At 39.0% G+C, this 25,548-nt stretch overlaps 1 protein-coding gene across 2 annotated transcripts in view; it reads right to left on the reverse strand.

The window, feature by feature from the left end:
• RELN (reelin) overlaps positions 1 to 25,548 on the reverse strand; it is a 284,024-nt gene that overhangs the window by 144,284 nt on the left and 114,192 nt on the right. For both annotated transcript variants that reach the window (XM_074538845.1, XM_074538846.1), the window contains exons 5-8: positions 16,964 to 16,996; positions 15,317 to 15,395; positions 8,111 to 8,207; positions 4,392 to 4,443 (exon numbers count right to left, since the gene is read on the reverse strand). In XM_074538845.1, the coding sequence (XP_074394946.1) occupies positions 4,392 to 4,443; positions 8,111 to 8,207; positions 15,317 to 15,395; positions 16,964 to 16,996 (261 nt within the window). The remainder of the gene's footprint in view (positions 1 to 4,391; positions 4,444 to 8,110; positions 8,208 to 15,316; positions 15,396 to 16,963; positions 16,997 to 25,548) is intronic.

Genomic DNA, 25,548 nt, shown 5'->3' on the forward strand with positions numbered 1-25,548 from the left:
CAAGTAAGATCCAAATGCTTGTGGTTCCAGACCAGTGAGCAAATCACCACATGAGTGACCCATCTTCTGGATAATATCTACTGGGATTTTCCTGAGAGGACAAACAGAGTCCATCTGGCAAAATCACAAAGCACTCTCACAGATTAAAGCCTGATGCTAAAACCTCACTGAAAACTGTTTTTACTGAAGGTTGATGTGCTAGATTTTATTCATGTCAAGTCTTTTCTTTGCAATAGCTAAGGCATTAAGCATATGATCCATGCGGTGAAGATGCCTAAAGAATTTCCAGTGCCAAAGCCTGGCAGCCTTCAGGCACTGGAGATCACCTGTGCCCATGCATCTCCAAGTCCTCCTGTTAATGCCAAATAATGATCTCAGAGAGAAACCCTTCCTTGCCAGCTCTGTGGTATTCTCAGGGTCCACCAAAAGTGTAGGGACAGGTTTTATTATTTTATTTTTTGCAGGAAAAGTATTTTGCATCATATTGAGAGTCTTGTAAGAGGTTCCACTTGTCAAGATAAGCATATACACCAATATTACACATTATGAAGTGACCATAACTCAGGTCACTCATAATCAATTAGGGAAAGATGGTTTATGATTGCAAACAGCTTTCAAATCCTGCAGGTGACCTATTTGCCATACAAAGGTAGTTTTAAAGGGGACTGAAAATAAGGATTAATGGTTGATTCAAAGTAAATCCTGACAGATTAGGGAACCCAACTTTTGCAAAAGTGTGTTATAATAATATTTTGGAAGGGAGAGGCCAAATCCAAGCTTTATCTCCAAATAAAGAAAAAGGCTTTTGAACCTGTGTCTATTTCTTTGTTTGCAAAGAAGAGGCTTGATCCTCGAGACACAGAGCTGAACTGCCAAATGTTTCTTATATTTGAAGGTGTATTCCTTCTCAGAAGATAAAGAACCCTTTCCCCCAGAAACCAATTTTGGTTTAATGTAAAATAATAGGAAGGTTAGATTTCTTTTTGAAAATTAGAGGGGAAGAAGAGTTGCTAATTTGCTCTAGTAATGACAGAGAATCTCTGTGACAATGGCATGAAAGTTGAAGGGAAAGCAATTTTAAGGTAGGACTGTGCTTTACAAACATTAAGTATTTACCCAGTATATGATACTGACAAAGTCATCCTGTTTTCAGAGGAATGTGAAGGAATTTTCATAGCAAAGCTGAAAAATGGGAGGTTTCCTTACCAAGTTATTCTCATTTTCAAATACTGCTAAACAGCCAGAAATGATCTTGTAATACTAAGACATAAGGAGAGAGCCGTGGAACCAAGTTTTTCAAGGCATTATTTTCCATTAACAATTTTCACATTGTTTCACTATGGCTCCAAGGAGCACCTCCCTGGAGGCCAGGCTGGGTGTTGATGCTCATCACAGCATCTCCAGCTGCAGAGGAGGGAGAGATGGGAAGCGCCTGCCCATGCTGAAATGTCCACGCAGAGCACTCTGCCTCCAGAGCACCTGCTGGGGAGAACACCCAAGGAACAACACAGCACAACAACCTGCACACCTCACACCTTGCCGTTGCTTCCTGAAAGCCTTTCCTCTTCTCCCCATGGGATTTGGTGTCTCTTTCTGCCTGTATTTAGCCCAGTTGCTATCTCTCAGTACAAAGAGTCACCTTCCACCACAGTGGCCCATGTGAATGACAGAGCACATTCAGCCCTGGGGAAGCTCAGGGATGCAGCTGAGGGGAAAAGGCTCAGATTTGGTGATAGAGAATATTTCAGCTAATGAATCACACTAATGTTGTGTGGCAGCTGAGTCCAGAGGCTTTTGTGCAATATCCTGCAATTCCCAAGCTGTTGAATCAGATGTTCTGGCCTGAGAGAGCCCAAAGGCATTGCTTTAAATATCTCAATTAACAATCCCACTGAACATTAAGGAAACTGCTAGAAGTGTCAGTGCTGGGTCTTGGAGAAATGTAGTGATAGGTGATTAAGACAATTGCAGTAATCAAAATTTTCTGCACACTTGGGCACAGAGTGCATGAGTGTAAACATCACCCCAGCCGTGGACCAGCTCTGAGTGGATGCTGCATGACAGACAAGTTCCTCTCATTCAGAAAAGAAAATGCACATTAATGTTGTCCTGTGTGCTGCAAATGCCTTACTAATTACCTTTTCATTCTAATTAAGCTTTCTTATTAAGTGCACCTTTCCAACTGCCTTGGCCTTTAAAGAGCAAAACTACCAAATACATGATGCATGAAGGAAACCACACAGAATATCAACTAATGAAAAATTCACTAGTCTGTTACCCTCCCTGACCACAGAGTTTAAAAGGATCTGGAATTCATGGTGAAACCAGAATTTAGCTTCAGAATTTTAGCTTCATTTGCTAGTTCTCTACTGCCTATATAACTGCAAAGACAAAATTCCATCTGATAATTAGTGGCAAGAAAAATTAAAATGTGCACTCTGTAATAAAGCTAAAGCTATGTGACAAATTTAACATAAAGACACCCCCAAAAGACTACAGCTTAAGCTATTCCATGTCTGATAGAAAGTGGTAAACATTCTTTAAAATGAAAAGCAATTCCCTTGGATCAATCCCTAAAGAGGGTTATGATTAAATCGGACATTGGGGAATAAGCTGGAAACTGGATTCTAAAGCCAAGTATTGCTGAGCTCAGCAGCAGTCCCCTGGCTCCTGCTGGCTTCTATCAGTTACAAAACCAATCTGCATTGTATTTCAAACTCATCACAGGCACATGGGGAAACATGATACATTTTCAACTGGAGGCTGAAATTTGGTTTACTTGGATGTGCATCCACTCCTCTCTGCTCCATCCTACTGAGGATTTTACTGGTTGCTACTGGTATGGACTCAGGCATTCTTAAGGTATATTCATGAAAATCCTGTCATACAGAGTATTTCCTGCTCAGCCTTTTCTTACCCCTTTTTTATTTGACCTTTCCCATCTGACAGGCACAAATGCTCCTAGTGAAATATCAAATCTGGTTTTGAACGTTCTGGGAGCCTGCACTGCTCTGCAGCTCACCTGCACTGGGCTGTGACAGCAAACACACATCTGCCAGCCCATTCACCTTGCCCTGCTGTTAACCACCTTGGGTCTCTGCTAGAAAAATCCAAAATAGATTTTTGCAATTTTCATGAAAAGTGACATTCCTCCATCATTGCAAACTTGCAGCTTTATAGAAATCACATCTCCTTATGTTTCTGTCAGGGAGCAACACATCCCAGTGGGTCAAGTGAGCTGCTGCCCTTCCACTGTCTGAGTGAAACTGCAGGGCAGCAGCAGGCTGGTTTTCATCTCAGGTACCCAATATTTATGCACTGATTCAGTTGAGGATTGGAGATATTTTTTTCTGGTTTTTTAAAAACAGTATTTCAAAATAAAGGATAGATACCAGTCCTTAGATATATTAACACTGCAGTCAGAAGTAGGTACTGATGGCTTCCAATACCCAAATGAACAACTTCAGGTAAAAAACAAATTTAAATGATGTATTTCTGAGCCTTCTAGGATTTTGATTTCCAATCCATTAAAAAACCCAAGCTGTTTTCCAAGCTACATGATTGTTCTTATTTTCAACTGAGATTTCCAGAGTTTAATCACACATCTCCTGAGATAGGTTTGGAGAATTACTTTTTAAAAATAGGAATATGATTTGGAAACACATATCCAGGGGTCTACAGAGAAAACAGGCTACATTTCCTGCTTGCTTTTTTACTGAACCATTTATATCACTAGAACATTTTTTCTTCATATTTTCAACACTGAGAAATGAGTTAACAAATTAGGTGTGCTCCAAAGTTGCCCTCAACCACAGCCTCTAGCATAATTTATAGGCACAAATGCACAGTGAAATGTGCAATAACTCACAGTATCCTAAGTAATAAGCATACAACCATGCTGTTGATGATGTGGACTTAATAGCATTTAGTCTTCATCTGCCCTACCTATTCTCTTTGTAGAAATGTGTTAAAAACAGCACTACCTTGGTGTAACTTGGAATATATTGGGAGTTAATTAACAAAACCCTTCTCTTTTTTTTTTTTTTTTTTTTTTTTTTTTTTTTTTAGAAACAATAATCACACTTCAGCGAAAGAGCAAGAAATTGTAACACTAAAGGCTCCGTACAACATCAAGCTATAAAACAGGAGAAAAAACCAGAACTCAAACATGGCTCATCAGAGTATACACTGAAGCTTTTAATTTCCAAAATTTAAAACAGTAGCTCCATGTCAGGAGATGAATAAATACCCTGCAGTTTAAAAAAAAAAATTTAAATCCCTTGTGTTGAGTCTAACATCAACCACAAAGGTAACCCTGAACTTTAGGGCCATTTTCCTTTACAGAAAGAACTTTTTGCACTTTCTTGGGTGAAAGGGTAATCCAAACTTACCAAGGGAAAATTGAAGCACGGATGCAGTAGTTGTGTTAAGGCCAGTGGTGGTCTATAGGAAGAGAAGCAAATGTTTTTGTTAGATGAGCAAAACAATACATTCATCACTTGTTTTTCTTTAAAGTATGGAAAATCTCTAGATACCCACATCTCCAGTGCATAGGACTGTTAATCACCAACCCTTTTAGACTGAGCGATCGTGGATATTTTCATTATGTCATTTTGGTTATTGAAAGGTCATCATATGTCAAAGCCAGAAATTTTTTCACCATAATAATTTCTACCAAAAAAAAATTTTTAAAAAAATCACATTTATGTTCAGCAGGGTCACTTGATCTCTCTTTAGAAGACTGAAAAGATGAACTCTGTGGTTTGTAGTCAGCTTAGCGTAAATCTATATATGTGGAACAGTTCTCACTTTTCCCAGCACAGAGCAAGGACTAAAAATGATCATAAATAAATACTAAAAATAACATTTATTAACCTCAAAATAACAAACTATTAACAGGAAACAATGGAACTTAAATCTTCCACACCAAAGGAAACAAAAACCCTTGGTGATACTGTATGGTATGTACAGTGCAATGTTGTAGCAGAATCTACTGCTGACATCCAGTGAGATGGAGAAAAAAAGAAAGAGAAACACCAGAAGCTCACCCTGTACTCAGCAAACCACCCTCCTCTGAGGCCTCTCTTTCTCCCTTCTTTGAATGCCTCCATATTTCAGTAGTTCAAATTAGAATGGTTGTCCTGAAAATGCTATAAAATAAAAAGCCCTAGTGTGTTGTGAAGGACACCTAATTGTCTTCAATTTATTTTGAAAGTTGAATTTAACAATACTGCTACTTAACAAGCAAGGCATCCAAGAACAAAAGGGACTGGAGTTCTTCCAGTGCCAGCTCAACCTAGTTGAGCTATTCATTAAATGATGCCTTTGAAAATAATGATGGAGATCTGCATGAGTTGGTATGAGGTTTTGGTGTGATTTGTTTCTTTTCTGCATACATATTACATACAGAAAAGAATTTCTTATAACTATAAAGGAATAGCATGCTCACTGAAATGAATTGAAGATTAGCTGATAAAAAGATTACATGTTCTAACAGATAATTTTCATTTTTAAGCAAGAATAGGAAAGCTGCATTTACATGCGTTCACTTTAAAAATAAAGTTACATTCCCATTTAAGTAATTCTGCCAGGATTGATTCAGTATTAGGTATCACCCCCTGCCAAATGATAAATTACTTTCTGATTTGAGTTAAGAGCACCTATTATATTAGCTTTCATTCAATTAATTATGTTGTGCAAGTTATAGTTTGAAAACAAAACCTTTATTGAGGTTCAGTAGCTCATATCACCAAGAAATTAAACATATCAGTTATCACAGAAGAGACATTAATGCAGATTTAGACTGTGCTGTGAATCATTTTAGCAATGCTTTGGGAAAAAGCACTAGACTTACTAAACATTTTTGCAAAATTCTGCATAGGACTGCTTCGTTCAGACACTGCAGAGAGTATGGTACGGAGCCTTTAGCAGATATTTTCCTTTGCTTGCAGCATCTCTGATGCTACACACCTTTCAGGATTTTGCCAGCAGTAAATTCTCACCCACAGAGAGAGACAGTTGGTATTAAAACCCCTCTGCCTGCAGTAACAGGTGGCTGTTGGAAGTCAGGAGGAAAGAAGGAGGTCAAGGTAGCAAATCTGCAGCTGTTAGAGCTGCTGATGGAAAATATTTTGCAAATTCAACTTTTCTTGACTAAGTATTTTAAAGCAGTAATTCATGTACCAGGAACCATTAGCAGGAGCAGAGATTTCATGATCTGTTTCAAGCAGGGTCAGAATAGGATTAATAAAAGTCATGGAGAAATGAAACAGGTATTAAAATTTGTGACAGAAAGAGGTATGTTGTGAAATTGCCAAAACAACTACAAATGAGAAACAGGTTGGTTCTAAGACAGTAGGCATTTAAATGTATGTCCATACTCAAAAATAGAACTAGATCACACCTCTGGCCTGAGCACTCCTGTGCTCATCCATGGTGTTAAGCCATTAGCATGTTCCTGCCCAAGGGTTTGATTTTTTTCTGCAGCATTGCCATAATATTTATAAATACTTCATTTTTAGGCTGGTAACTGTTTATAAGCATGATGATTTCTTTCAGATCATTATTTAATCACACCACTTTGGTAGCATAACAAATGTTTTCCAAATTCCTGATGCCATGGTAGTGCTACTTTACCACACACCAATATGACAAATGCAGTCCAAGACTGGATTTTGAAGCCAATTCCTGATTACTAAAGGCAGTCTTAATTGTATATCAGCAGAGAGAAGACAGCTAATGAATGACAGTTCAAAACCCTCAGAGCTGGGACCCTGGGTTTGTTAAATGTCATAAATAGATTTTTCCGAGGAGTGCTACCTATACTCAGCACTACAGCTAAAAATGAATGTAAAAAGTGGGGAAAATACCCCAGTGGTGTGACTTCCCTTTAGCACAGGACATAAACCAATGCAGGCATTCTCAAGGCAGTTAGCACAGCACATTCAAACAGGATGCAAAGTAGCAGAGAGGCCATTTAACATCCCTGACAGGATTCCCTGGCTGGAGCTGGCTGCAAGGGAAATCCTTTTTTATCTGTAAAATCTCTAAATTAGTTTTATATGTGTTGATGACTTTTATGCACCACATCAGCAATATCTACATTGCATTTGTGTCATTCTGTTTCCAGTTAAGGATGTAAAATTAACCCTGTGAAAAGAATTGTCAGTGTCTGAAATGAAGGGAAGATGCCTGGCCAAAACCACTTCTGTTTTATGGCCCTCTTCCATGTTTGCTCTTCAAATAGCTCTAATCATCCTCTCCCTCCATTCAGAAGACTGTTGAAAACATGAAAATTAATTCTGAATTACATGGGCTTTGATCTGGCCTTTTAATTTTTCAGTTCTTTCCAAAGCTCCCCTTATATGTACATCATTGCAGCTAGCTGCTCAGCATCAGCATGTGGCCATTGCTTTATGTATTGCAATTCATTTTCCACACCCAGATGACCTCAAGTTAATGCAAATTGCACTTGTTTCTTACAGCAATTTTATGACCAAACTACCCCCAACAAAATTAATTCTGTCCCATTCATCATGACTCAATCTGTTACATGCACTTCCCTGAGACTGGCAGGTGCTTGCTCCAGGCTGCATTTAAGTCTGTAGGATGCATTGTTCACAAGTGGTGTTTTACAACCAAATTAACATTTGTCAACAGGGACAAGAAAAAACGGGACAAGACTAATAAAATAATAAAAGAAAAATGAACCCTGTCTCTATTTAATTGTTGGATATAAAAAGAGAATGATACCAGTTTGAAAAGACAGTTCTATGTCCTTGACTTTTCAGTATTTCAGAGAAACTTTAAATGACTTGGATACTTGCTGGATCAAGAGACTGTCCCTTGCAAAGGGATAAAGGTTATTGCAACTATTGCAAAAACATAATATTGCAACTATTGCAATAACCTTTGGTTAGCATCTATTGTTTAAAACACTGGGATGTTTCTGGGTGTACCTGTATGGACCGATCACCTTGCTCAAGAGCATCTCTGCTAAATACCAAACATTCTGGCTGTTGGTAATCCTGATTCAAACACCAACATCCCTGCAGCTGGCACAGCTCCCCAGCCTGCCCCCAGCCCTGGCAGAGGGGCAGCCTTCACTTACCAGCTCTCTGGGGCCGTATGGGTCGCAGAAGGTGGCAGCGTTGCCATGCATTATCACTCCACAGTGTCCCCCAACCTCGCAGTTACTGCACTCGGACCTGCAGGGAGAGCACACCGTGGTCAGAAGGGAAAGCAAAGACTGGGTGTTTGAGACTGTGTAAACTGTAAAATCAGGCTGCTGTGTCTTGGTGCTCAGATTGGGCTGTTTGTTATAGTGGTGCTGAACACAAAGGTAGGGCAGTGTGAATATTATCCACTGGAGCTGTGTGACAGACATCTTTTATGAAAAATGCTTTCCTTAGGATTTTTCCTCCTGAGAAGCTGAGAGGCCTCAGGAACAAAATGTAAACAATGGTTATCTGCTGCTGTGGAATGCAAGAGGTGCATCTGTGATTGGTCCCATGTGGCTGTTTCTAATTAATGGCCAATCACAGTCAGCTGGCTCGGACTTTCTGTCCGAGACACAAGCCTTTGTTATTCATTCTTTCTTTTTCTATTCTTAGCTAGCCTTCTGATGAAATCCTTTCTTCTATTCTTTTTGTATAGTTTTAATATAATATATATTATAAAATAATAAATCAAGCCTTCTGAAACATGGAGTCAGATCCTCATCTCTCCCTTCATCCTGGGTCCCCTGTGAAAACTATCACAGAGCTGCCTCCTGTGAAAGGCCCTGGTGATTCAGTGCTGGCTCTCTGCAGACTGCCCCTCCTCTAAAGTGGGGTGTCCCTGCACATTGAACGCAAAGCATCTCACCATGGGAAAACAAGTTGAAATCTAACATTATCATATACCCTGAAGCTACTCTTCTTACAAAATCCTTGTGAACATGTGATTTACCATAAGTAAATCCACCATTATGGAGTTACCGTAGAGAACAGCTGAGGACAAGCAGCTGGGATCAGCCCCTCTCCTGCTGGCAGGGCTATTTCCCCAAAGGGCAGGCTTGAGGCTGCAGTGTAACAGGGCATTTGCTGTTACTTCTATTTGTATTTGTCATATTCCATGTTCCTAGTAACAGAGTTGCCTCTCTGCTCATCTTTTAGGGGAAAAACTATGAAGAAAATCTCAGAAAGACTGGTAAGTGCTGCAGAGATAAATAATTACACCTGTCCTGATAAATGGTAATTTAATCTGAAGGACTTTGTGGGCAGCCTGACTCAGAATGTAGGGAAAGGGCTGCCTCCTCCACCTTCCAGAATTAGAGTATCAGATCTTGGCATGAAGTTCACATTTTCAAAAAAACTTTGGATATACTCCTGGTCCCCAACAAGCTGCCTGCAAAGGTGCTGGCCAACATTGCCTTTGGTCATCCAAAGGTCAACTTCAACATCAAACCTCCAGGGAAACACTCCAGAAAAAACATCAGACATAAAAATGTTTGAGTTGTTTTCCCTCTATGAGCATGCCAGTGAAGTAATTCAGCAAGTCACACTGATAGCATTTAGGATTTTGAATTTAAGCAGCAAAATAAAATGTTCTAATAAAGTAGTATAGTTCAAATCAGCATCAGTGAATTAATATTGACTTACAGAAGTCACAGTCAGCAAATAATTTTATTTCTCAATAAAAGGCAAGAAGAGAGCATGTGAGTGAATAAAGTGGTACTTTTAGAGAAAGCATAGAAGCAGAGTTCACAGGGGACATGTTCTGTTGCTATCGGAATTTCACTTGATCCCGAAGTTTCAAAAGCTGAAGAGCAGAGGGACAGGAACTAGAAAAATTTCTGGGATTCTGTAGGATTCTGGCTGTTATAAAAATCATTTTCATTGTATGCCCCTACATTTTTGAATTTTATAGTGGAGCATCTACCTGGACTCCTGATACATGCAAAGAGACAGATATGGCAGGAAAACTTCGCCCTGAATACTTTGTAGGGACCACTTAGTCCTTCCTGAAAGGTCAGGCTACATAACCCAAGGGATATTTTAATTCTCTAATTCTCATATTTCAACAGATAAAAAGTTATTAATCTGTTTTACTTCTGTAATGGGGTCTATGAAATATTGTCTGGAAATCCAGCAACACTGTCCTGCTAATGCAGCAGTTTCATCATCTGTTGTCTTTTCTAGGATGACTCCTCTCATACAAAATTGGATGGCTGTTGGTAATCCTGATTCAAATCTTTGTGCGGTCTTTGAAGTGCATTACCTTTGACAATAAACTGCTCATTAGCTTGACAAGAATGCATGAAGAGCACGATAACTGATCTGCTGCTCCTCAGATCATCGTCATAGTACTACGTGTTTAGAAACGATCCAATTTGCTCCTCTCCTGGTGCAGACAGGAAGGTTAATTTCTTTTCTATTTATACAAACAGAAGAGAGTATTAATTGCCCTGGCTGAGTGCAGCTTTCTACATTATCTTTCTCACCTGCCTGGTCTAAAATCTTAGCACATTAAAATCACTTCAGCTTTCTCTTCACAGCTGGTCCTCGCTGCCGCTGCTGACATGTGTCGCGTTTATCGAGATGACTTCTCCACAGACCTGCCATCTCTCTCATCCCTGCCTTAGACAGTCCCACCTCTCTCTGCTATTGTTCTTCACTTTGCTGAGGGGGAAACATCTGCTGTTTCCTCACCCCTATTTGTCATTCCTTTTCCCTCTACAATACCTGAGTATGTGGATATTATATTGACTGATGTCTTTTGTGATGTCGGAACCATAAAGAAGATAAACATCTCAAACTGCCAAGAGATTTTTAAACATAAATCTTTCTGAAGTTTAATCCCACAGTTTTAGTGCAATTTGGAAACCACTTTAGGACCTCTCTCTCCTGTCACAAAGCTTTCCTCAACCTCTTTGCCACTGGAAATATCACTGTACCTGAACATTTCTCATATGCCATGAAGAAGTGATGACCAAGAGAATCTCTGTTTCTTATTGATTGATTTTACATGCTCAACTATTCTTCATGTCATCTTTGACAAGTGTGCCTTCTGTAAGTGACTGCTGCTTGGTGTGCTGATAGGCTTTGAGATGAAACATGACATCAAATTGGGATGGAGAGTTTAGCCAGCAAAACACTTCTGTACTGTCTCTTTCTCCTTTAAATGTACTGAATCCCCTGCTTTCTCCAGTCCTACTATTAAAACTGCTTTATACAGGAAACATGCATTAATGCCAACATTTATTCTTTACTAATTTATTCATTTCTTAACATTAGATTATTTATCATAGGATTAAACAGAATTTAAAAAATATTTGTTCTCGTTTAGCCTGGTTTAGTTCTTATCTAGCACCTTTTTTATGCTCTCCACTGCAGTTTATGAGGTTACATGGAGGCAAGATGGTCACAGGAATAGATGCTCAATGACCTAGACAGTCTTCTTCATACTACACATACTGAACCTCTACTCATCCAGCCATTCCCTGGCAAGTGGTACTGGTGCAGATTCCCTTTCCCTACTGAAGAAATCAGTTAATTCCTTCATTCCTGAGCTTTCTGATCTAACAGTGCCCTGTCAGTTTTCAGAAAGTCTCATGGACATTAATCCCTTGCATTATTTCAATTTTCCAATTGACAAATGTACTAAGCACTTCTGGTTAGTTCAACAAGTCAGCAGTGGCTGAGCATGGACACTGGTGCTGCATTTATGATGATGTGAGAACATCTTACCCACCTTAACTCCCACAGCTGGTACATGCCAGATACATAATACATTGGGCATTTATGATTGTGTGAAACATATTTTTCACAAGACAAGAGCTCTTTGTAAGGTGGCAAATAAAACACAAGAAATGGGAAATCTTTGCTTAGGTAAGCAGGCTTTTGCCTATGGGTTGAGGACTTTGGGAATGACCATATTCTGACATGACTGGACACTGCAAGAAAAGATTATAAACATTAGTTGTACACAACACATAAGAAGATTCTCATAGTGGGTGGTTTCCCCAAAAAATGATTAAATTTTTTTTTTAAATGCTCCCATTCCTGCATTCCCAGCAGAGAAATCCTCCTTCTTTGTTCTATGTTTCATCTATGTTCACACAAGGACCTGTCCTCTCCTGTTGCCTCCTCTCTCCCTGTCCCTTTCCCACTTTACCAATTCCTCCTGTTTTCTTTCAGTCATCAAATTTTTGTTTTAGGTAAGGAACTGTGGTGCTGTGACTTTTCTTTCCTTTCTCTTCCTTCTGCAGCTCCAGAAACATTTGCATCCACTCCTTCCCTGTTTCTGAGCCTCCGAAGAAACAGATGGCTGCTGGGTAGGATGTGTCTTACAATGCATTTGAAAGAGCAGGCAGTCACTCTCAAAATCATACAGTGCAAAATAGTTATTTGATGTGAGGCCTCTCCCAGCAATGGAGTGACACACAGGCTCTGCTGGGACTCATAAAATTGGACACATAGAGGGGACATGAACTGCTTATCTGGTGCACTTGGATGGTGCATCTCTGCCAGAGCTGCGCATGCCAAAAGGGGAAGCTGGAGGAGTGGGAAAATATTAATCACTTCCAAGCCAGTGTTATGTAGGATTTGGGAAGAAAAGATTCGAGGAAAATACAAGCAGCTCTCTTTTCATCTGCACACAAATAATGGCTTCAGAAACAATTGGAGTGGCTGGGTGTAAGTGGCCCCATGGCACGGCCCTGTGGGGCACACGAGGCAGCTGCTCCACACAGAGCAGCCTGAGCAGAGCTGGAAATACTGCTCCAGCACTCACTGCAATTGCTTGTGGTAAAGATGGGATTTTAGCAGCTGCCAGGGGAAAAAAAACCGCAATTTTAGGGTGGATGGCAACAACTGTTAATAATCCCTGATTTTACTCCCACTAGACAATCAAATGAGAATGAGCTTTCTGCTGCTAAGTGGGCCTTCACTGGAGGCAGAGCTACTGCAGAAATTCTTTGTGCTGAAAAGCTCATGATACATCACTATGGTTTTCTTTTATTTCTGCCTCACTGTTTAGCATTGCTGAAAATGCTGGCTTTGCTATTACAGGAAAATCTGCCTCAGGATTGTGGTGAGTTTTTGGACTCTCTCCTAGCACCCACCTCTCTGCACTGACTCACCAAGCAAGGTGGTGAAGTTTATTCCAGGGAGACCAAATCCACATCCTGGGAACAAAAGGAGCAAAAGACTGGGGCTCTTTTAATCTGATATTTTTCTCTTGAGACTTCTATAAGCAAGGATGAATTTAAAGTTGAGAGCAATGGATAAATAAATTATGGAGGTTCCCAACAGACAAGTCTTCTGTGAATTATGAGGCATCTGCAGGGAAATAATGCCTCTCCTCATTTCTTTCCACTCAAGTCCATTTAACACACTGCTGCTAAAGCTATCTACCTTGGCAGCTATTCTACAACCCATTAAGAGTCCTTGATCTGTCCATACCATAAAGAAAGACGGGTTTTTTTGTTATAGTATCACACATCCTTAACGTCTCTAGTCCAGAAAAAACATTTAAAGAGCTGATACAAAAGGAGAAAGAGGAGCAAAAATTGTAGGCACACATTTAAACCTGTTAAAATGAGCATGTACAAAATAAAAATATCTGCAAAATTCTGTAAACTACAGAATTTTTACATGGGATGGTAAATCTATGAAAGATCTGCACAGATGGAAAGTTGTGATAGTCCTTAATAAAAAGGAAAATGAAGTCAAATATTACAGAATGAATGTATTAACTAACAAATGCAGGTAAGTGCTAAAATTCTCATCAAGAATTTATTTGAACAAGATAAACTAACCCAGTCATATATTTCTATGTCTTGTATGAATTAAAACAATAAATTAATTATATTTATGAAATAGGATTGAAAGAAACAGAAAACTCAGAAAACATCTTATATTAAAAAAGGAGGCTCTAACCTTCCAAACTTCATATTAAGACCAAGAGATGTGTTTATCTGGGTATTTTATACTGTCTATACACTCAGTATGCAAAACAGAATTAGTTTTGTAGTAAGAGAGATGTAAAACTTCCTCTTCTGGGATATTGTACACATGTATCATATTGAATGGTTGTCTATGATCACTGTGGTGGTAAAATTATTAATATTTAAGATTCAGAAGTCTGTCTAAGAGTCATCTTTGCTAAAAGAACACTCCTTTTGACTAAAAGCCAGCAGTCTGCCACTGTTTCCAACTCCCATCTTTGGAGCTGAGGGAACACTGGGGGATTGCTCCTGTGGGCTCCTCCAACAGTTATTGTTCCATATTGTCCTGTTATTTACTGATGGGCAGCTCAGGACTATGGCAGTGACTTAAGGAGCCCACCCCTCCCAGGGATTGATATTTGACTTTATTGACATTGAAGTGATTGTTTTTCCTCAGTTCTTCCCTTGTTTCCCCAACCAGTGCAGGGGTTGGGGCTCTGCAGTGCCTTGGCTCAGTGAGAATGGGGGAGCAGAGGGAGAGGTGGTGTCTGAGAGCTCTCTCACTGTGCTCACAGTTCATAAAGCTGCTGCCTGACCTGCCCCAAGCTGTACCTGCCCTGTTATGCATGGGAAGGTTGAGATTCTCCCATAGCTTCCACTGGTTAAAGAATGATAACATCTTGTGCTGGCTGTTTCAGACACAGTTTGTGATAATGACCAAATTCAGGGATCCCAAAACCCCCTAAACCCTAGCAATTTGAACTTGCTGTATAAAACAGAGAAGTGTTTTCCTTCTAATACAATACAATACAAAAATCCTCAAAAAGTATGTCTTCCCCAAAAAAAAAAAAAAAAAAAAAGGAAAAAGAAATTCAACCTCAAACATTTTCATCACATGAATATTAGACAGAGGTATTTAATTCCAGTTGGGGTTTTTGGGGGGGGTTATATTATGATTTTTTAAAACCATTTGGAAACGCTTCATTTCAGTTTGGAAGGAATTATTGCTATAGTTAGCTTCACCAACAGCATGTGCAACATGAAATTAAAATAAAAAATGAAACAACAAAGTTTAATTATTGAAATTCTTCTCCTTTTTGATGAAAATCTGTGTTTTCAGGAAACCAAAAATCTTCATTCATAAATATTCACTGAGCTCAGCTCTAGTCCTTCTATTTTTGGATTATTTAAAAATTTGAAATCAACATGGAATTTGTCACCCACTTCAATGTGCTTAGAATTTCTCAGTCACTCATTAATGAATTAATTAATTAACCAAAATATTTATGTCCTAATGAAGCAAACCCACACTTTAGTTCATACTTCATTTCATTCAATAAATGTTTTCATTTGCTCAAATGCTTGTAAAGGAGTGCAGAAACTCACCACATGGTAGGATTCAATTCCTGCTGATGGTAAGAGTCAAAGTCATCTCGCAGGATAATGCTGTCACTGTGCATTTCAGCTGCAAAGAAAACAAAGCAGTACAGGAAAAAAATCCAGTGCCATCATCCCATGCTTTCTAAGCGTTGCCTAACCTAAAGAAATTCATGGTAAATTGCATTTTTTATTTCTAAACATCTGCTTTTCAGGTTAAGCTATATATAAAAGCCAGGGTCTCTTAGTTACAGGGCTTTTTCCTTACCATGGATCATAGTACCACAAAAATGAAAAAGTGCCCTCATCATCAAAGTGTGCTGGGTATGGAAAGATGGAGTCATCAAGTATACACTAAATCTTTTAAAAAGTTTTGTTCTGAATTGTTGGTTTTCTGAATACTTAGAAAAAAATCCTTCCAAATCCAGATTCTGCAAACATGGGCACAAGAATGGATGAGAAGTCCTAATGAGTGAATTACAGATCTTGCAGTCAGGGGATACATTTTGACAACTCATAAGCAAAAATCCATGAGCTCATTGGAATTTCTCTGCTGCTATCAGCAGATCTGGCAGTAAAGGTCAACTCATCTAAGGAACATAAACTGTGAGCTATGTTATGCAAATATTTCTCACCGCTGTTCTGCAAACTTTGGACTCCAATATTCCACCTAGAATTAGTCTCATTTATGTACGATGACCAATAAGCTCACTTAAAATCCCCACACTTTGGCACCTGTGATTGTGTTAGACAGATCCTTCTTTACAAATACTTCCACAAAATGAATGAAGTAACTGTGGCCTGCTATTTAACCTGAGGAAGAATGCCAGAATCTGTCCTGGATGAATCCAATTGCAGCACAAGGGTTGGTGGATGCAGGGAGCAGCAGTGCCTTGCTCCAGGGTCCACCGTGGAGATGCAAAACCTGGCACAAAACCTTCCTCAGAGCAACCCTGCCCTGGTGTGAGGTGCTGTCCCACACTGAAGGTTCTGGGGCACAGAATGAGAGAATGGTTTGGGTTGAAAGGGACCTTAAAGATCATCTAATCCCAGCACCTCTGCCATGGGCAGGGACACCTCCCACTATGCCAGAGTGCTCAAAATCATATCCAACCTGGCCTTGAACGCTTCCAGGGATGGAGCATCCACAGCTTCTCTGGAAACCTATTCCAGTGTCTAACCAACCTGATAGTTAATCTCTTTAAAATTAAAGTCCTTTATTCCCCTTTGTTGTATTACAGCAACCACTTGAAAAAATTCCTCTCCAACTTGCTTGCAGCCCCTTTAAGGGGGCTCTAATGTCTCACTGAAGCCTTCCCTTCTCCAGGCAGAACAATCCCAACTCTTCCAGCCTGTTTTCATAGCAGGGGTACTCCAGTCCTGACTCTCTTGCAAACAGATGCTCTAATACATAACTAGGACCAAAAGGTCTGCAGCATGATATACACACACTGCAAGGAGTCAAAGACAATAAAAAGCAATAAAAACCACAATGAAGAAACAACTAATCAGAATTAGATATAAATCATTCAACTTTATATGAATTTCATTTTTATTTGAATTCCCCAGACCTAGTTTAATGTGACTTTACAGATTTTTTAATGTAATAAAGTCAATGATTCTGAGTTTAAGTAGTAAGAATGACAAATCACCTACCTAGGTGAGGATGTAGGGGAGCTTCTGTCGGGGCTGTGGAAAACAAAGACACACAGTGCATGAATATATTCTATCAACAGGTCTCAACTGCAGCATTCAATATCAATACAGCTTAAAACAAATTGTACAGTACATTCTCTCCTAAATCAGCTCTCTCAGTAGTTTAATTGTGAAAAATATGACAGATCCCAAAAGTTACAAAAAGTATAATAGGCAAACAAGAAAAATTGTTCTCTTAATTAAAATAAGCATTGAAATAAATGAAAGCGTTGGTTTTACAGTATGGTAAAAAAGGTCAATTAAAGTCTAGAATGATGAGATATTGTTAAAAATAATTTGGATTAAGATTCAATAGCTCAAGGGCTGACAAAGTGGAAATTAGGCTGAACAACAGAAGTAGTCTAGGAGAGGTAAAAAATTCTATTTTTGATCTTTTATACTACACTGAACAACATTTTACTGGGCATATTATTGGGGGAAGTAATCCAAATAATCCTAGGGCAACAAGTAACAGATTAACTCTGCAAATCATAATATGAAACGCTTATATGAAAGCATGTTTTTGCAGGCAATGCTGATCAATTCCCCAGTAGGTCTCTGCCTCCCAAAAACCACCACAATATTGTAAAAACACTGCCTGGGGAGCACGTGAAATGGTGCAAGTTTATTGAGTAACCTTCAATAAAGTACCAACACTTTGCAACAGGAGTCTTGGTGTAGCACCACACAAATGGAACCAGACTGTATCTGAAGGGGCACAGCTACACAGAAATATTTGGGGAGGTCCAGAAGCTGGTTACACAGTGTGTAGGATGCTCCATGGCAGCTACCACACCCGCAGCCTTGCTGGATCTTAAATCCAAAGTAGGTTGCATCTCTTTCGTGAAGGCCAAGGGGTGCATACAACCAAGCTCCAGGGAAGCAGCTACCTAATTGTCCATCAGTACCTCAGCCATGGATCTGCATTTCCAGCAGTCTTTTGGACTTTGGTAAAATAGAACCACCAAAAAAAGAGAAATTTTTGAAGCCAGGATTCATTTGATAATTCTGTGGTTTTTTTGTTGGGCGCTGACCTAAATTGTAGCAGTACTCCTGATTTCTTCAGCATATTTGCAAAAAAATACTGAATTACTGCAATTTCTGTCATAACATCTGACAAATTAAAAATAGATTAAAAATAAACATAAAAATGAATGCAGCAATCTGTGTAAAGCTCTCACACATAGTTATCTGAATAGAAAGTCCAATACAAATCTCAAGAATTTTGTTTTTCTCTTCCTGCTTAGTCTTTAAATACTGGGTTTGCAAGGAGCCATGCCATTCTGTAATGAAATTACAACATTTCATGGAGAAATAGGTGATGAAGAAGACTGAGCAGTCAACAAATGAGCTATCTGCAGACCAGAAAATTATGGCAAGCAACCTGGATTTACCTTAGACAGAAAACTTTCATTGAACAGACTTGCCAGTTAGAGGAGTGACATGTTTTACACCATCCACTAACCATATAAATATTTACATTTTTGTGTGTAGATATATCTCTCCCCTAACCTTATGTACATATACATATATATGTATATATACAAATATACGTATGAGTATACACACACACACAGACACACGCACACACACATGTACATGCATACATATATACATAGGCATATATAAGTATATATGTATGCATTTATGTGTACACACAAACTGAAAACCTTCACTGGTTTTCAGAAAAAGAAAACTTTACTACAACTGAGAGAAAAGACCTTCTTAAGAGCCTGGTTTTGTTTCAGAAATCTGAAATATTTTTTCCTTTTCATGGCTAACTTGCTCCATTTTTATACAAGAAAGTCACCCAAGCTGCTTTGTCTTTCCTAGCAAAAATGCCAATAATGACTCCAGCAATGGCCAAGACCTCTCATCATGCTAGTACAAAATCTCTAGAAACACAAATATTGCAAGTTAAGCTTGGCACTGTCTCCAGAAGAGTGCTGGACAGCAGTGGTGAATCCTACAGTGAAAATGACTGCATTTGTACCTTGGAGCCCCAGGGACAAGCCCCCTTGTATTGTTTTTCTCCATGGGAATGTGTAAATTTCATCAGAAACCTTTTAAAATTATTTGCACAAATAAATGGATCAAACTGGACTAACTGAATTATTTCCCAGACTGAACAGCACAAACTGTTCTGTATTTTGCCTGCAGGAAAAGAAGCACATTGTGGCATGGGATTTGTAATATTCCTGTAATACTCCTGTTCCAAGAGACTAGGTGTAAAGTAAAATCACTATCCCTGATGTTCCCTTCTCAGAAGTTCCAGGGCAGTACTGAGGGGTGATCTGCTGTGAGCACAGGGGTGGCTGAGAGCCATCCTGCCAGTCTCACCTATGAGGAGCGTGGTCATACCAGGGCACATCATGGTCACAATCATCAATTGCCCAAGCAAATTCCATTGGCCTTTGAAAGTAGCTCAGATGAAAGAGCCCACCTTCTCCAAGGAGAGCAGTTCAGACCTCCAAATGAGAAGGGAGGGCTGTGTTATCATTCACCCCAGGCTGTTTGGCATGGCTCTTTGAAAGAGGCTTTCTCCAGCCAAGGATACACACAGTCATGAATGAAATGATGCAAAATTCCAGCATTCAGCAAAAAGGCACAGGTATAGCACAAACATGGCATCTTTACATTTGAAACTCTTTTGACTTCATGATTATTTAATAAAACTGGCTGTTTATGTGATTAAAAAATACAGCCTTGGGATCTGAGATTTTTTCCTGAAATGGCTCTTCCACCATATGCACTGTACATTGCGCACCAAAACTGCTCACCAATAGAATGAAAGGAAGGAAATGGTGCAGGTCCATACTAATGCTACTGATCAATCATTTAAAAATTAGAGGTGGAACTAAGCAAACATCTCACGTTAGACAAAAAGGTTGTTACAAGTATAGACTTTATACTGGGGAGAGGTTTCCTAAATCTTTACAGGATCTAAGAAGCCCAGGTATTTTTGCCTTATGTATTCTGATTGTAATTCAAATTCCTGAGCTGAATATGACAAAAGACTGTGAGGGTACCATTCAATAAGTGAGAAACATAGGCTTTATTCTCTCTATAAATAATTTCTGTATTACATTTTATATTTAATTGCAAAACAGCACTGGGATGATCTTCAAGTGTTGTATTTAAGGCCCACCAATAATAGAAATTCAAAACAAAACACAAAACTAAAAATAGTATTTTTAAAAATATTAGTAGTAAAAATAGTAGTTGTTTTAAAATATTTTCAGATCTGCCTTTCTAATCAATTTACAGAACTACTTTCTTTAAAATAACATGGATTTTTACATAAGCCATACAGTGTGGCTCAAGTCAAATGAAGTTTTTTTGTACAATTTGGCAAAGATAGAAGGAATGCTACAGTGCAGAGTAGCTATAGAGTGCAAAGATATAAATTTATAATTTAAAAGGAATTATACAATACTTCAGACTGAGAGGGAAAAAGAAAGACCATCTCACTTCATATTTTAAACCATTATTCACTTTGTTAGATGTTCCTTAGGCACATAGTTGGATGGTTTTAAATTTAAACCCAGTATTTGTGTGGCTCCAAAATGCATCTTAGCTTGAATGAGAATGTTGTACCTTTTTAAAAAGTAAAGTAAATGAATTTATTATTTGATTTTCAACCAGCACCCTGGGTATATACTGAGCTTTACAAGAGATGAATTGTTCTATGGAAGCAGAGCTCAACTGAGGTCACAATCTCAGAGGTATCAGCAAGTACACTATGAGAAAATTTGAGGAAATGTAGAGTGCTTGCCTTGTCTTGCAAGACAGTCCCTTTGGCAAGGAAAAGCAGAGAAGAAAGGGTGCAATACAAAGTGATTCAGAGAGAGAAAGGCCACAGCCAAACTGAAAGCATGAGAATCTTGAGGGAGCTAATGGGGAATTCAAAAGTCAATGGGGACATTGTGGGGCTCTGTGTCACTGGGATGAGGGAGAATGGAGGAATGTTTTGGAGTAAAAGGTTAAATTTTTCTGTGGATGAAATAAGGCTGCTGAAAGGTTAAGCCAATTTAAATATGCCCCTTTTTGGTTAAACTGGAAGGAAGGGAAATATTAAACAAGTGAGAAGGGAATGTCATCTTCTAGAAACTGGAATGTGAGGAGGAAAGAAATGATTTGTTGGTGGTTTTGTTGTCAGTGAAAAAATAAGAAACAAAATCATTAAACATGGTAATAGTCAACTGTTAAGTAACATTAGTCCCCATTCAGATTTAAAAAGAGCAAGCATAACGCAAATTAAACACAGAAACATCCATTTGTGCTATTGACAGTCATATTCCATAGAGTTCTGGGGTCAAGATTGTGTATAGGTATAGGTAGAAAATCCAGCATAAGAAAATATTCTCAAAACCCACTAAAAAATAATTTTTTTTTTTTTGCTCAGAATCCTGAACTTTGTGGGTTTTGTAATATGAAGGGCAAGTGAATTACAGTGACACAAATGCCTGCATGCTCCCAGACAAACACTGCTCAGAGTTCTACAGCCAGGGGCCATCAGCTGTTGCTCATCAGTTCATAACAAATGAGGTGTGCAGAGAGGTGTCTTCTGTTTGCAGATTATGAACTCCAATCTCCTTGTCATTAGCAGCCAGATGAAGATTAAAAAGGGAAATAAAAGCTTTTATTTAGACTCCCTCCAATACTTTCTCTCTACTGGTAAACCAAGTTGCTATTGAATGATGGAGGCTGAGCATCCCCAGGCAGAGTGAGTGAGGTGCCCGAGGGCTGGGTTATTCTTGCTAAAACATGAACTGAGGAGCTTCACACCAGCTCTACTCTCCACTCCTCTGCTCTGTCAAATACTGCTCTGAGAGCTTGTGAAATACAAACCTGAGATCCTGAAATCTGGTTTGCATTTTTTTTCCAAAGTGTTCCTAAATTTTACAAGGTACAAAATGCACCTAAAGGGTCTTGCACAAACATTCAGGCAAAAGTTCTCAAATAAAAGAGAGTCAATCCTGGGCCAATTCTCAGGATATTCTCAGAAATAAATATGAATCAACATGCACAATACTAAGCTTACCTTATTTTCTATTTATTTTCTATTACAATGAGTTAAATATATGGTATATTAAACATATTTTTACTGGCAAGAATATCACCACTCATTATGATCCTTATTTACCCTTAAAAGCATTGACAAGACAGCTACCATTTCCAGATTCTTTTATATAGTTTTTATTTCTGTTGGGATTTTTCCTGTTTGTTCTAGATGAACATTTTCTATGATAATTTTTATTTCTCCTTTCTTCAGTATAATTCTCATAAAATTTAAAGCTTACATCAGCTCTCCCTAGCTTCCTAAAAGATGTATTATGTTCTGAACACAGAGCTTTTTAAGCAATTATTTTACTTTCTTTGGTGCCTTCCCCTATGGCATCATTTCTTACTACATTTACATTATACATATGGCATTGCCATCCCTTAACACCACCCTTCATCATCCTCCAATTCTCTTCAAAATACAAAAAATCACTTTCCTTTTACTGCACTAGTTCCATTAACTCTATCAGGATTTATTAATGTACATCTGAGGGTGGACAACCACAGTAAACATGATTTTTGAGATTCCTTGCTACTTTCACATCTTCCTGTATATCCTTTCTACTAAACATTAGGAAGTCTGATACCACCTCTAGTGAACATGCTTATTAAGAACATGTCCTGTAATAAATCTATGAAGTTGCCCTGTGGTTTTATTTTTCTTTATTTAATATGTCACATCATTCAAAGCATGATTTAAGTATAGTAGTGTTTAGGGCTAGAAACAGACTATAAAACCTCATTTATGTCAATCTACCTTGCTGTTTTGCATATATATTAATATGATATTTGCATCTAAATAAATTCACTAATTCTTCCTGAAAGAATCCTTTGTTTACATGAGTGGTGTTGATGAAAATTGAATAAATGAAGTAAGGTCTACTTCAAAGAAAGCCTCTTTTCTTTGAATAGGAAAATTAATTCTAATAGTATAAGGATGATAATAGTATGCAGTGGTTAGAGATTAATGCAATGCATACTGTGTTCAAGAAATAAGAACAAAAAGGCAGAGGAGAGCCTGGGAGGGGTGGGAGTAAGGGTAATGGGCAATGCAGTGGTTGAATATCCAAGTCAAGGAAACTGTGTCTGAGCTGGGAAACCAAGGGGGAGAAGCCATGGTGAGGATAAAAATGTGGGAGAAGAGCCAAGAGAAAAACTGAGGATCTTGCACATCAGTGTTGCAGGGAACTCCGATCACTGCTACAGCTGTCACACACTGTCCATGCTCACAGAGCAGCACCTTTGGGTGATCCTGGCTAAGCCAAACCAGGGCTGCAGAGGCTCTGCAGTGACAGCGCACACTGCAGGGATGACTCTGGAGTGACTGTGTACGGAGAAAAGGGAATTGATGGGGAAACCATGGGAAACAAAAAAAGTTATAGGGGTGTGGTAGACTGTGGCAAGGCGGGGAAGCTGAAGGCCCTTCCAAGGAGCTGGTGCAGGACATGGCTATGGATGGGAGAAGGAGGCAGCAAAGGGATTGTCACACCTGAGCAGCCACTGGGACATCTCAGCATCCTTTATACTCTGAATACAACAAATACCACAATTCTATTTTCTCCTTGTTCTGCAGAGTTCCTGTGAACTCGGGGACAGCAAACAGTAACATAAGGACTTACTGTTCTAACCAACATAAGTGTTGCTAAAATGTTTATCTGAGGTTAGGTTATGCTCCAAAACTGCAGAACTGTAAAGCAGAGAAGGGTGGAAGAATAAAAATTTCTTTTGTCAGCTCTCCCACTAAAATCTCAGTGAACAGAATGTCTGAAGAAGGACTGTCAGGTCTGTATAGATGGATATCTACCAGCTTGTCTCTGCTTACCAAGGTATTTTCTTTGAGCAGGGAGACATCTTGCTGCTTTGGCCATATTCTCCTTGACCATGTTGCCAGCTCTGACACTGACAGTCATGTGTTTCTATTCAGCTTGCTTGTGCACAGCTGTCACCATCCTGGTCATTGCCAGCTCTCAGTCACTGCCATCAACATGACTCCCACTGCCCTCTCCCTTCCCTACCTGTTCTGGCTGCCCTAGGTTGCCCTTGGCTGTGGGGTGCTCACTCTGCAGTTATGCCTTGGAGAATTTAATCTGTTTCTCTTCTGGTTTTTGTCACTTTATGCTGATTGCATATTCACTTTTCCACTCTTGACTCACATCTGTCCAGCAAGCAGCCTGTGTGAGATACCCTCCCCAGCCTCCTCAGTACATCCAAATGATGATCCTGCCAACACTTCTGTTCCAGGTCCCCACACACCAGTCACTGAAACACTGCACTTCCACACTCCCATCACAGGTGCACAACCTCCTGTTAATTAACCTCCTCTTAATTTCTCCAAATGTTCTTCCTTCCCCACAGCAAAAAACGTGGCTGGCCCAATCACTTTCCATCCAGATCACCATGACACTCCCTTCTCATTGTCAGCACTGTGTTACATATTTCTATTTCCTCCAAAGTATAACCAATATCCTAGCCTGCTAGCTGACATTTTTTCACCTCTCTGAATCCTTCTTCTTACTTCCATTGAGCTACAACAAAAGTGAAAAATTGAATATTGAAGTTAAAAGTTGAAATATTTTCCTCTCATTATCACAGAGCTACTATTGATACCTTATATGAATAACTCAGGTTATGCTCCTGAAATAATGTTCAACAGCTTTTTATTGCAAAAACCATATTTCCACTCATAGGAAAAAACCCCAACCTTACAGTTCCAATGCCCCCAAGAGATGGGTTTTATGGGATTTTCTCTTGTGCGTTAATATCACAACACATTTCCCATTTTAAAATCTTTGTTTTAAATAATTTAGCCCATGTTTCATTGTTTCTTTTCACATGGAAATATCACTGGAATTTTGCTGATATAAATGGAAATTCCTTTCTCTCCTGTACCAAAAATGATGGAAACCATCTCTACTTCTCACTTAAAGAAGCAGGTTCAAAGCAAAGTACTGTTTGTAGACAACAGATGACAACAGGATATTTACTTTTTAGGTTATTCATTGAAAGGGCAAGCTGTGAAAACAATTAGATTTTGAAAGTTTGTGTAAGTCAAACATTTTGCTTAGCTATAAAAATGATCAAATGTTGGATGTGACAGGCAAAAATTCAATGGCCTACTTTCACAAAAAGGGAAGGCATATTTTTTACATGTACATGTGTGAGCTGGATAGTAAACAAAGCTTTTGCTGCAGCCATATTGCTTAAAGTTAATACAGTGAGGGTTAAAACCCAGCCAGTGGTTCTGATAGAAAAGAAATGTTGGCTATTACAGGCTGATTTCAGGAATGTGTATAATGCTACATAAAGTTTTGTATATTCCCCAACATGTAGCAGAGAGGAAAAGTGGGATTCCTGGATAGACAATGGGAAGTATGGAGCCAAAGGAACTCAGTTTCAGGAATGTAAATATGATCCTGATTCAAGGCTTTCTACAGAATAGCTTTCATGAAGAGTAACACTGACATGCAGGTACAATGGAAAAT

This window comes from Zonotrichia albicollis, chromosome 4 (genome assembly GCF_047830755.1).
Source record: "Zonotrichia albicollis isolate bZonAlb1 chromosome 4, bZonAlb1.hap1, whole genome shotgun sequence".
NCBI lineage: Eukaryota > Metazoa > Chordata > Aves > Passeriformes > Passerellidae > Zonotrichia > Zonotrichia albicollis.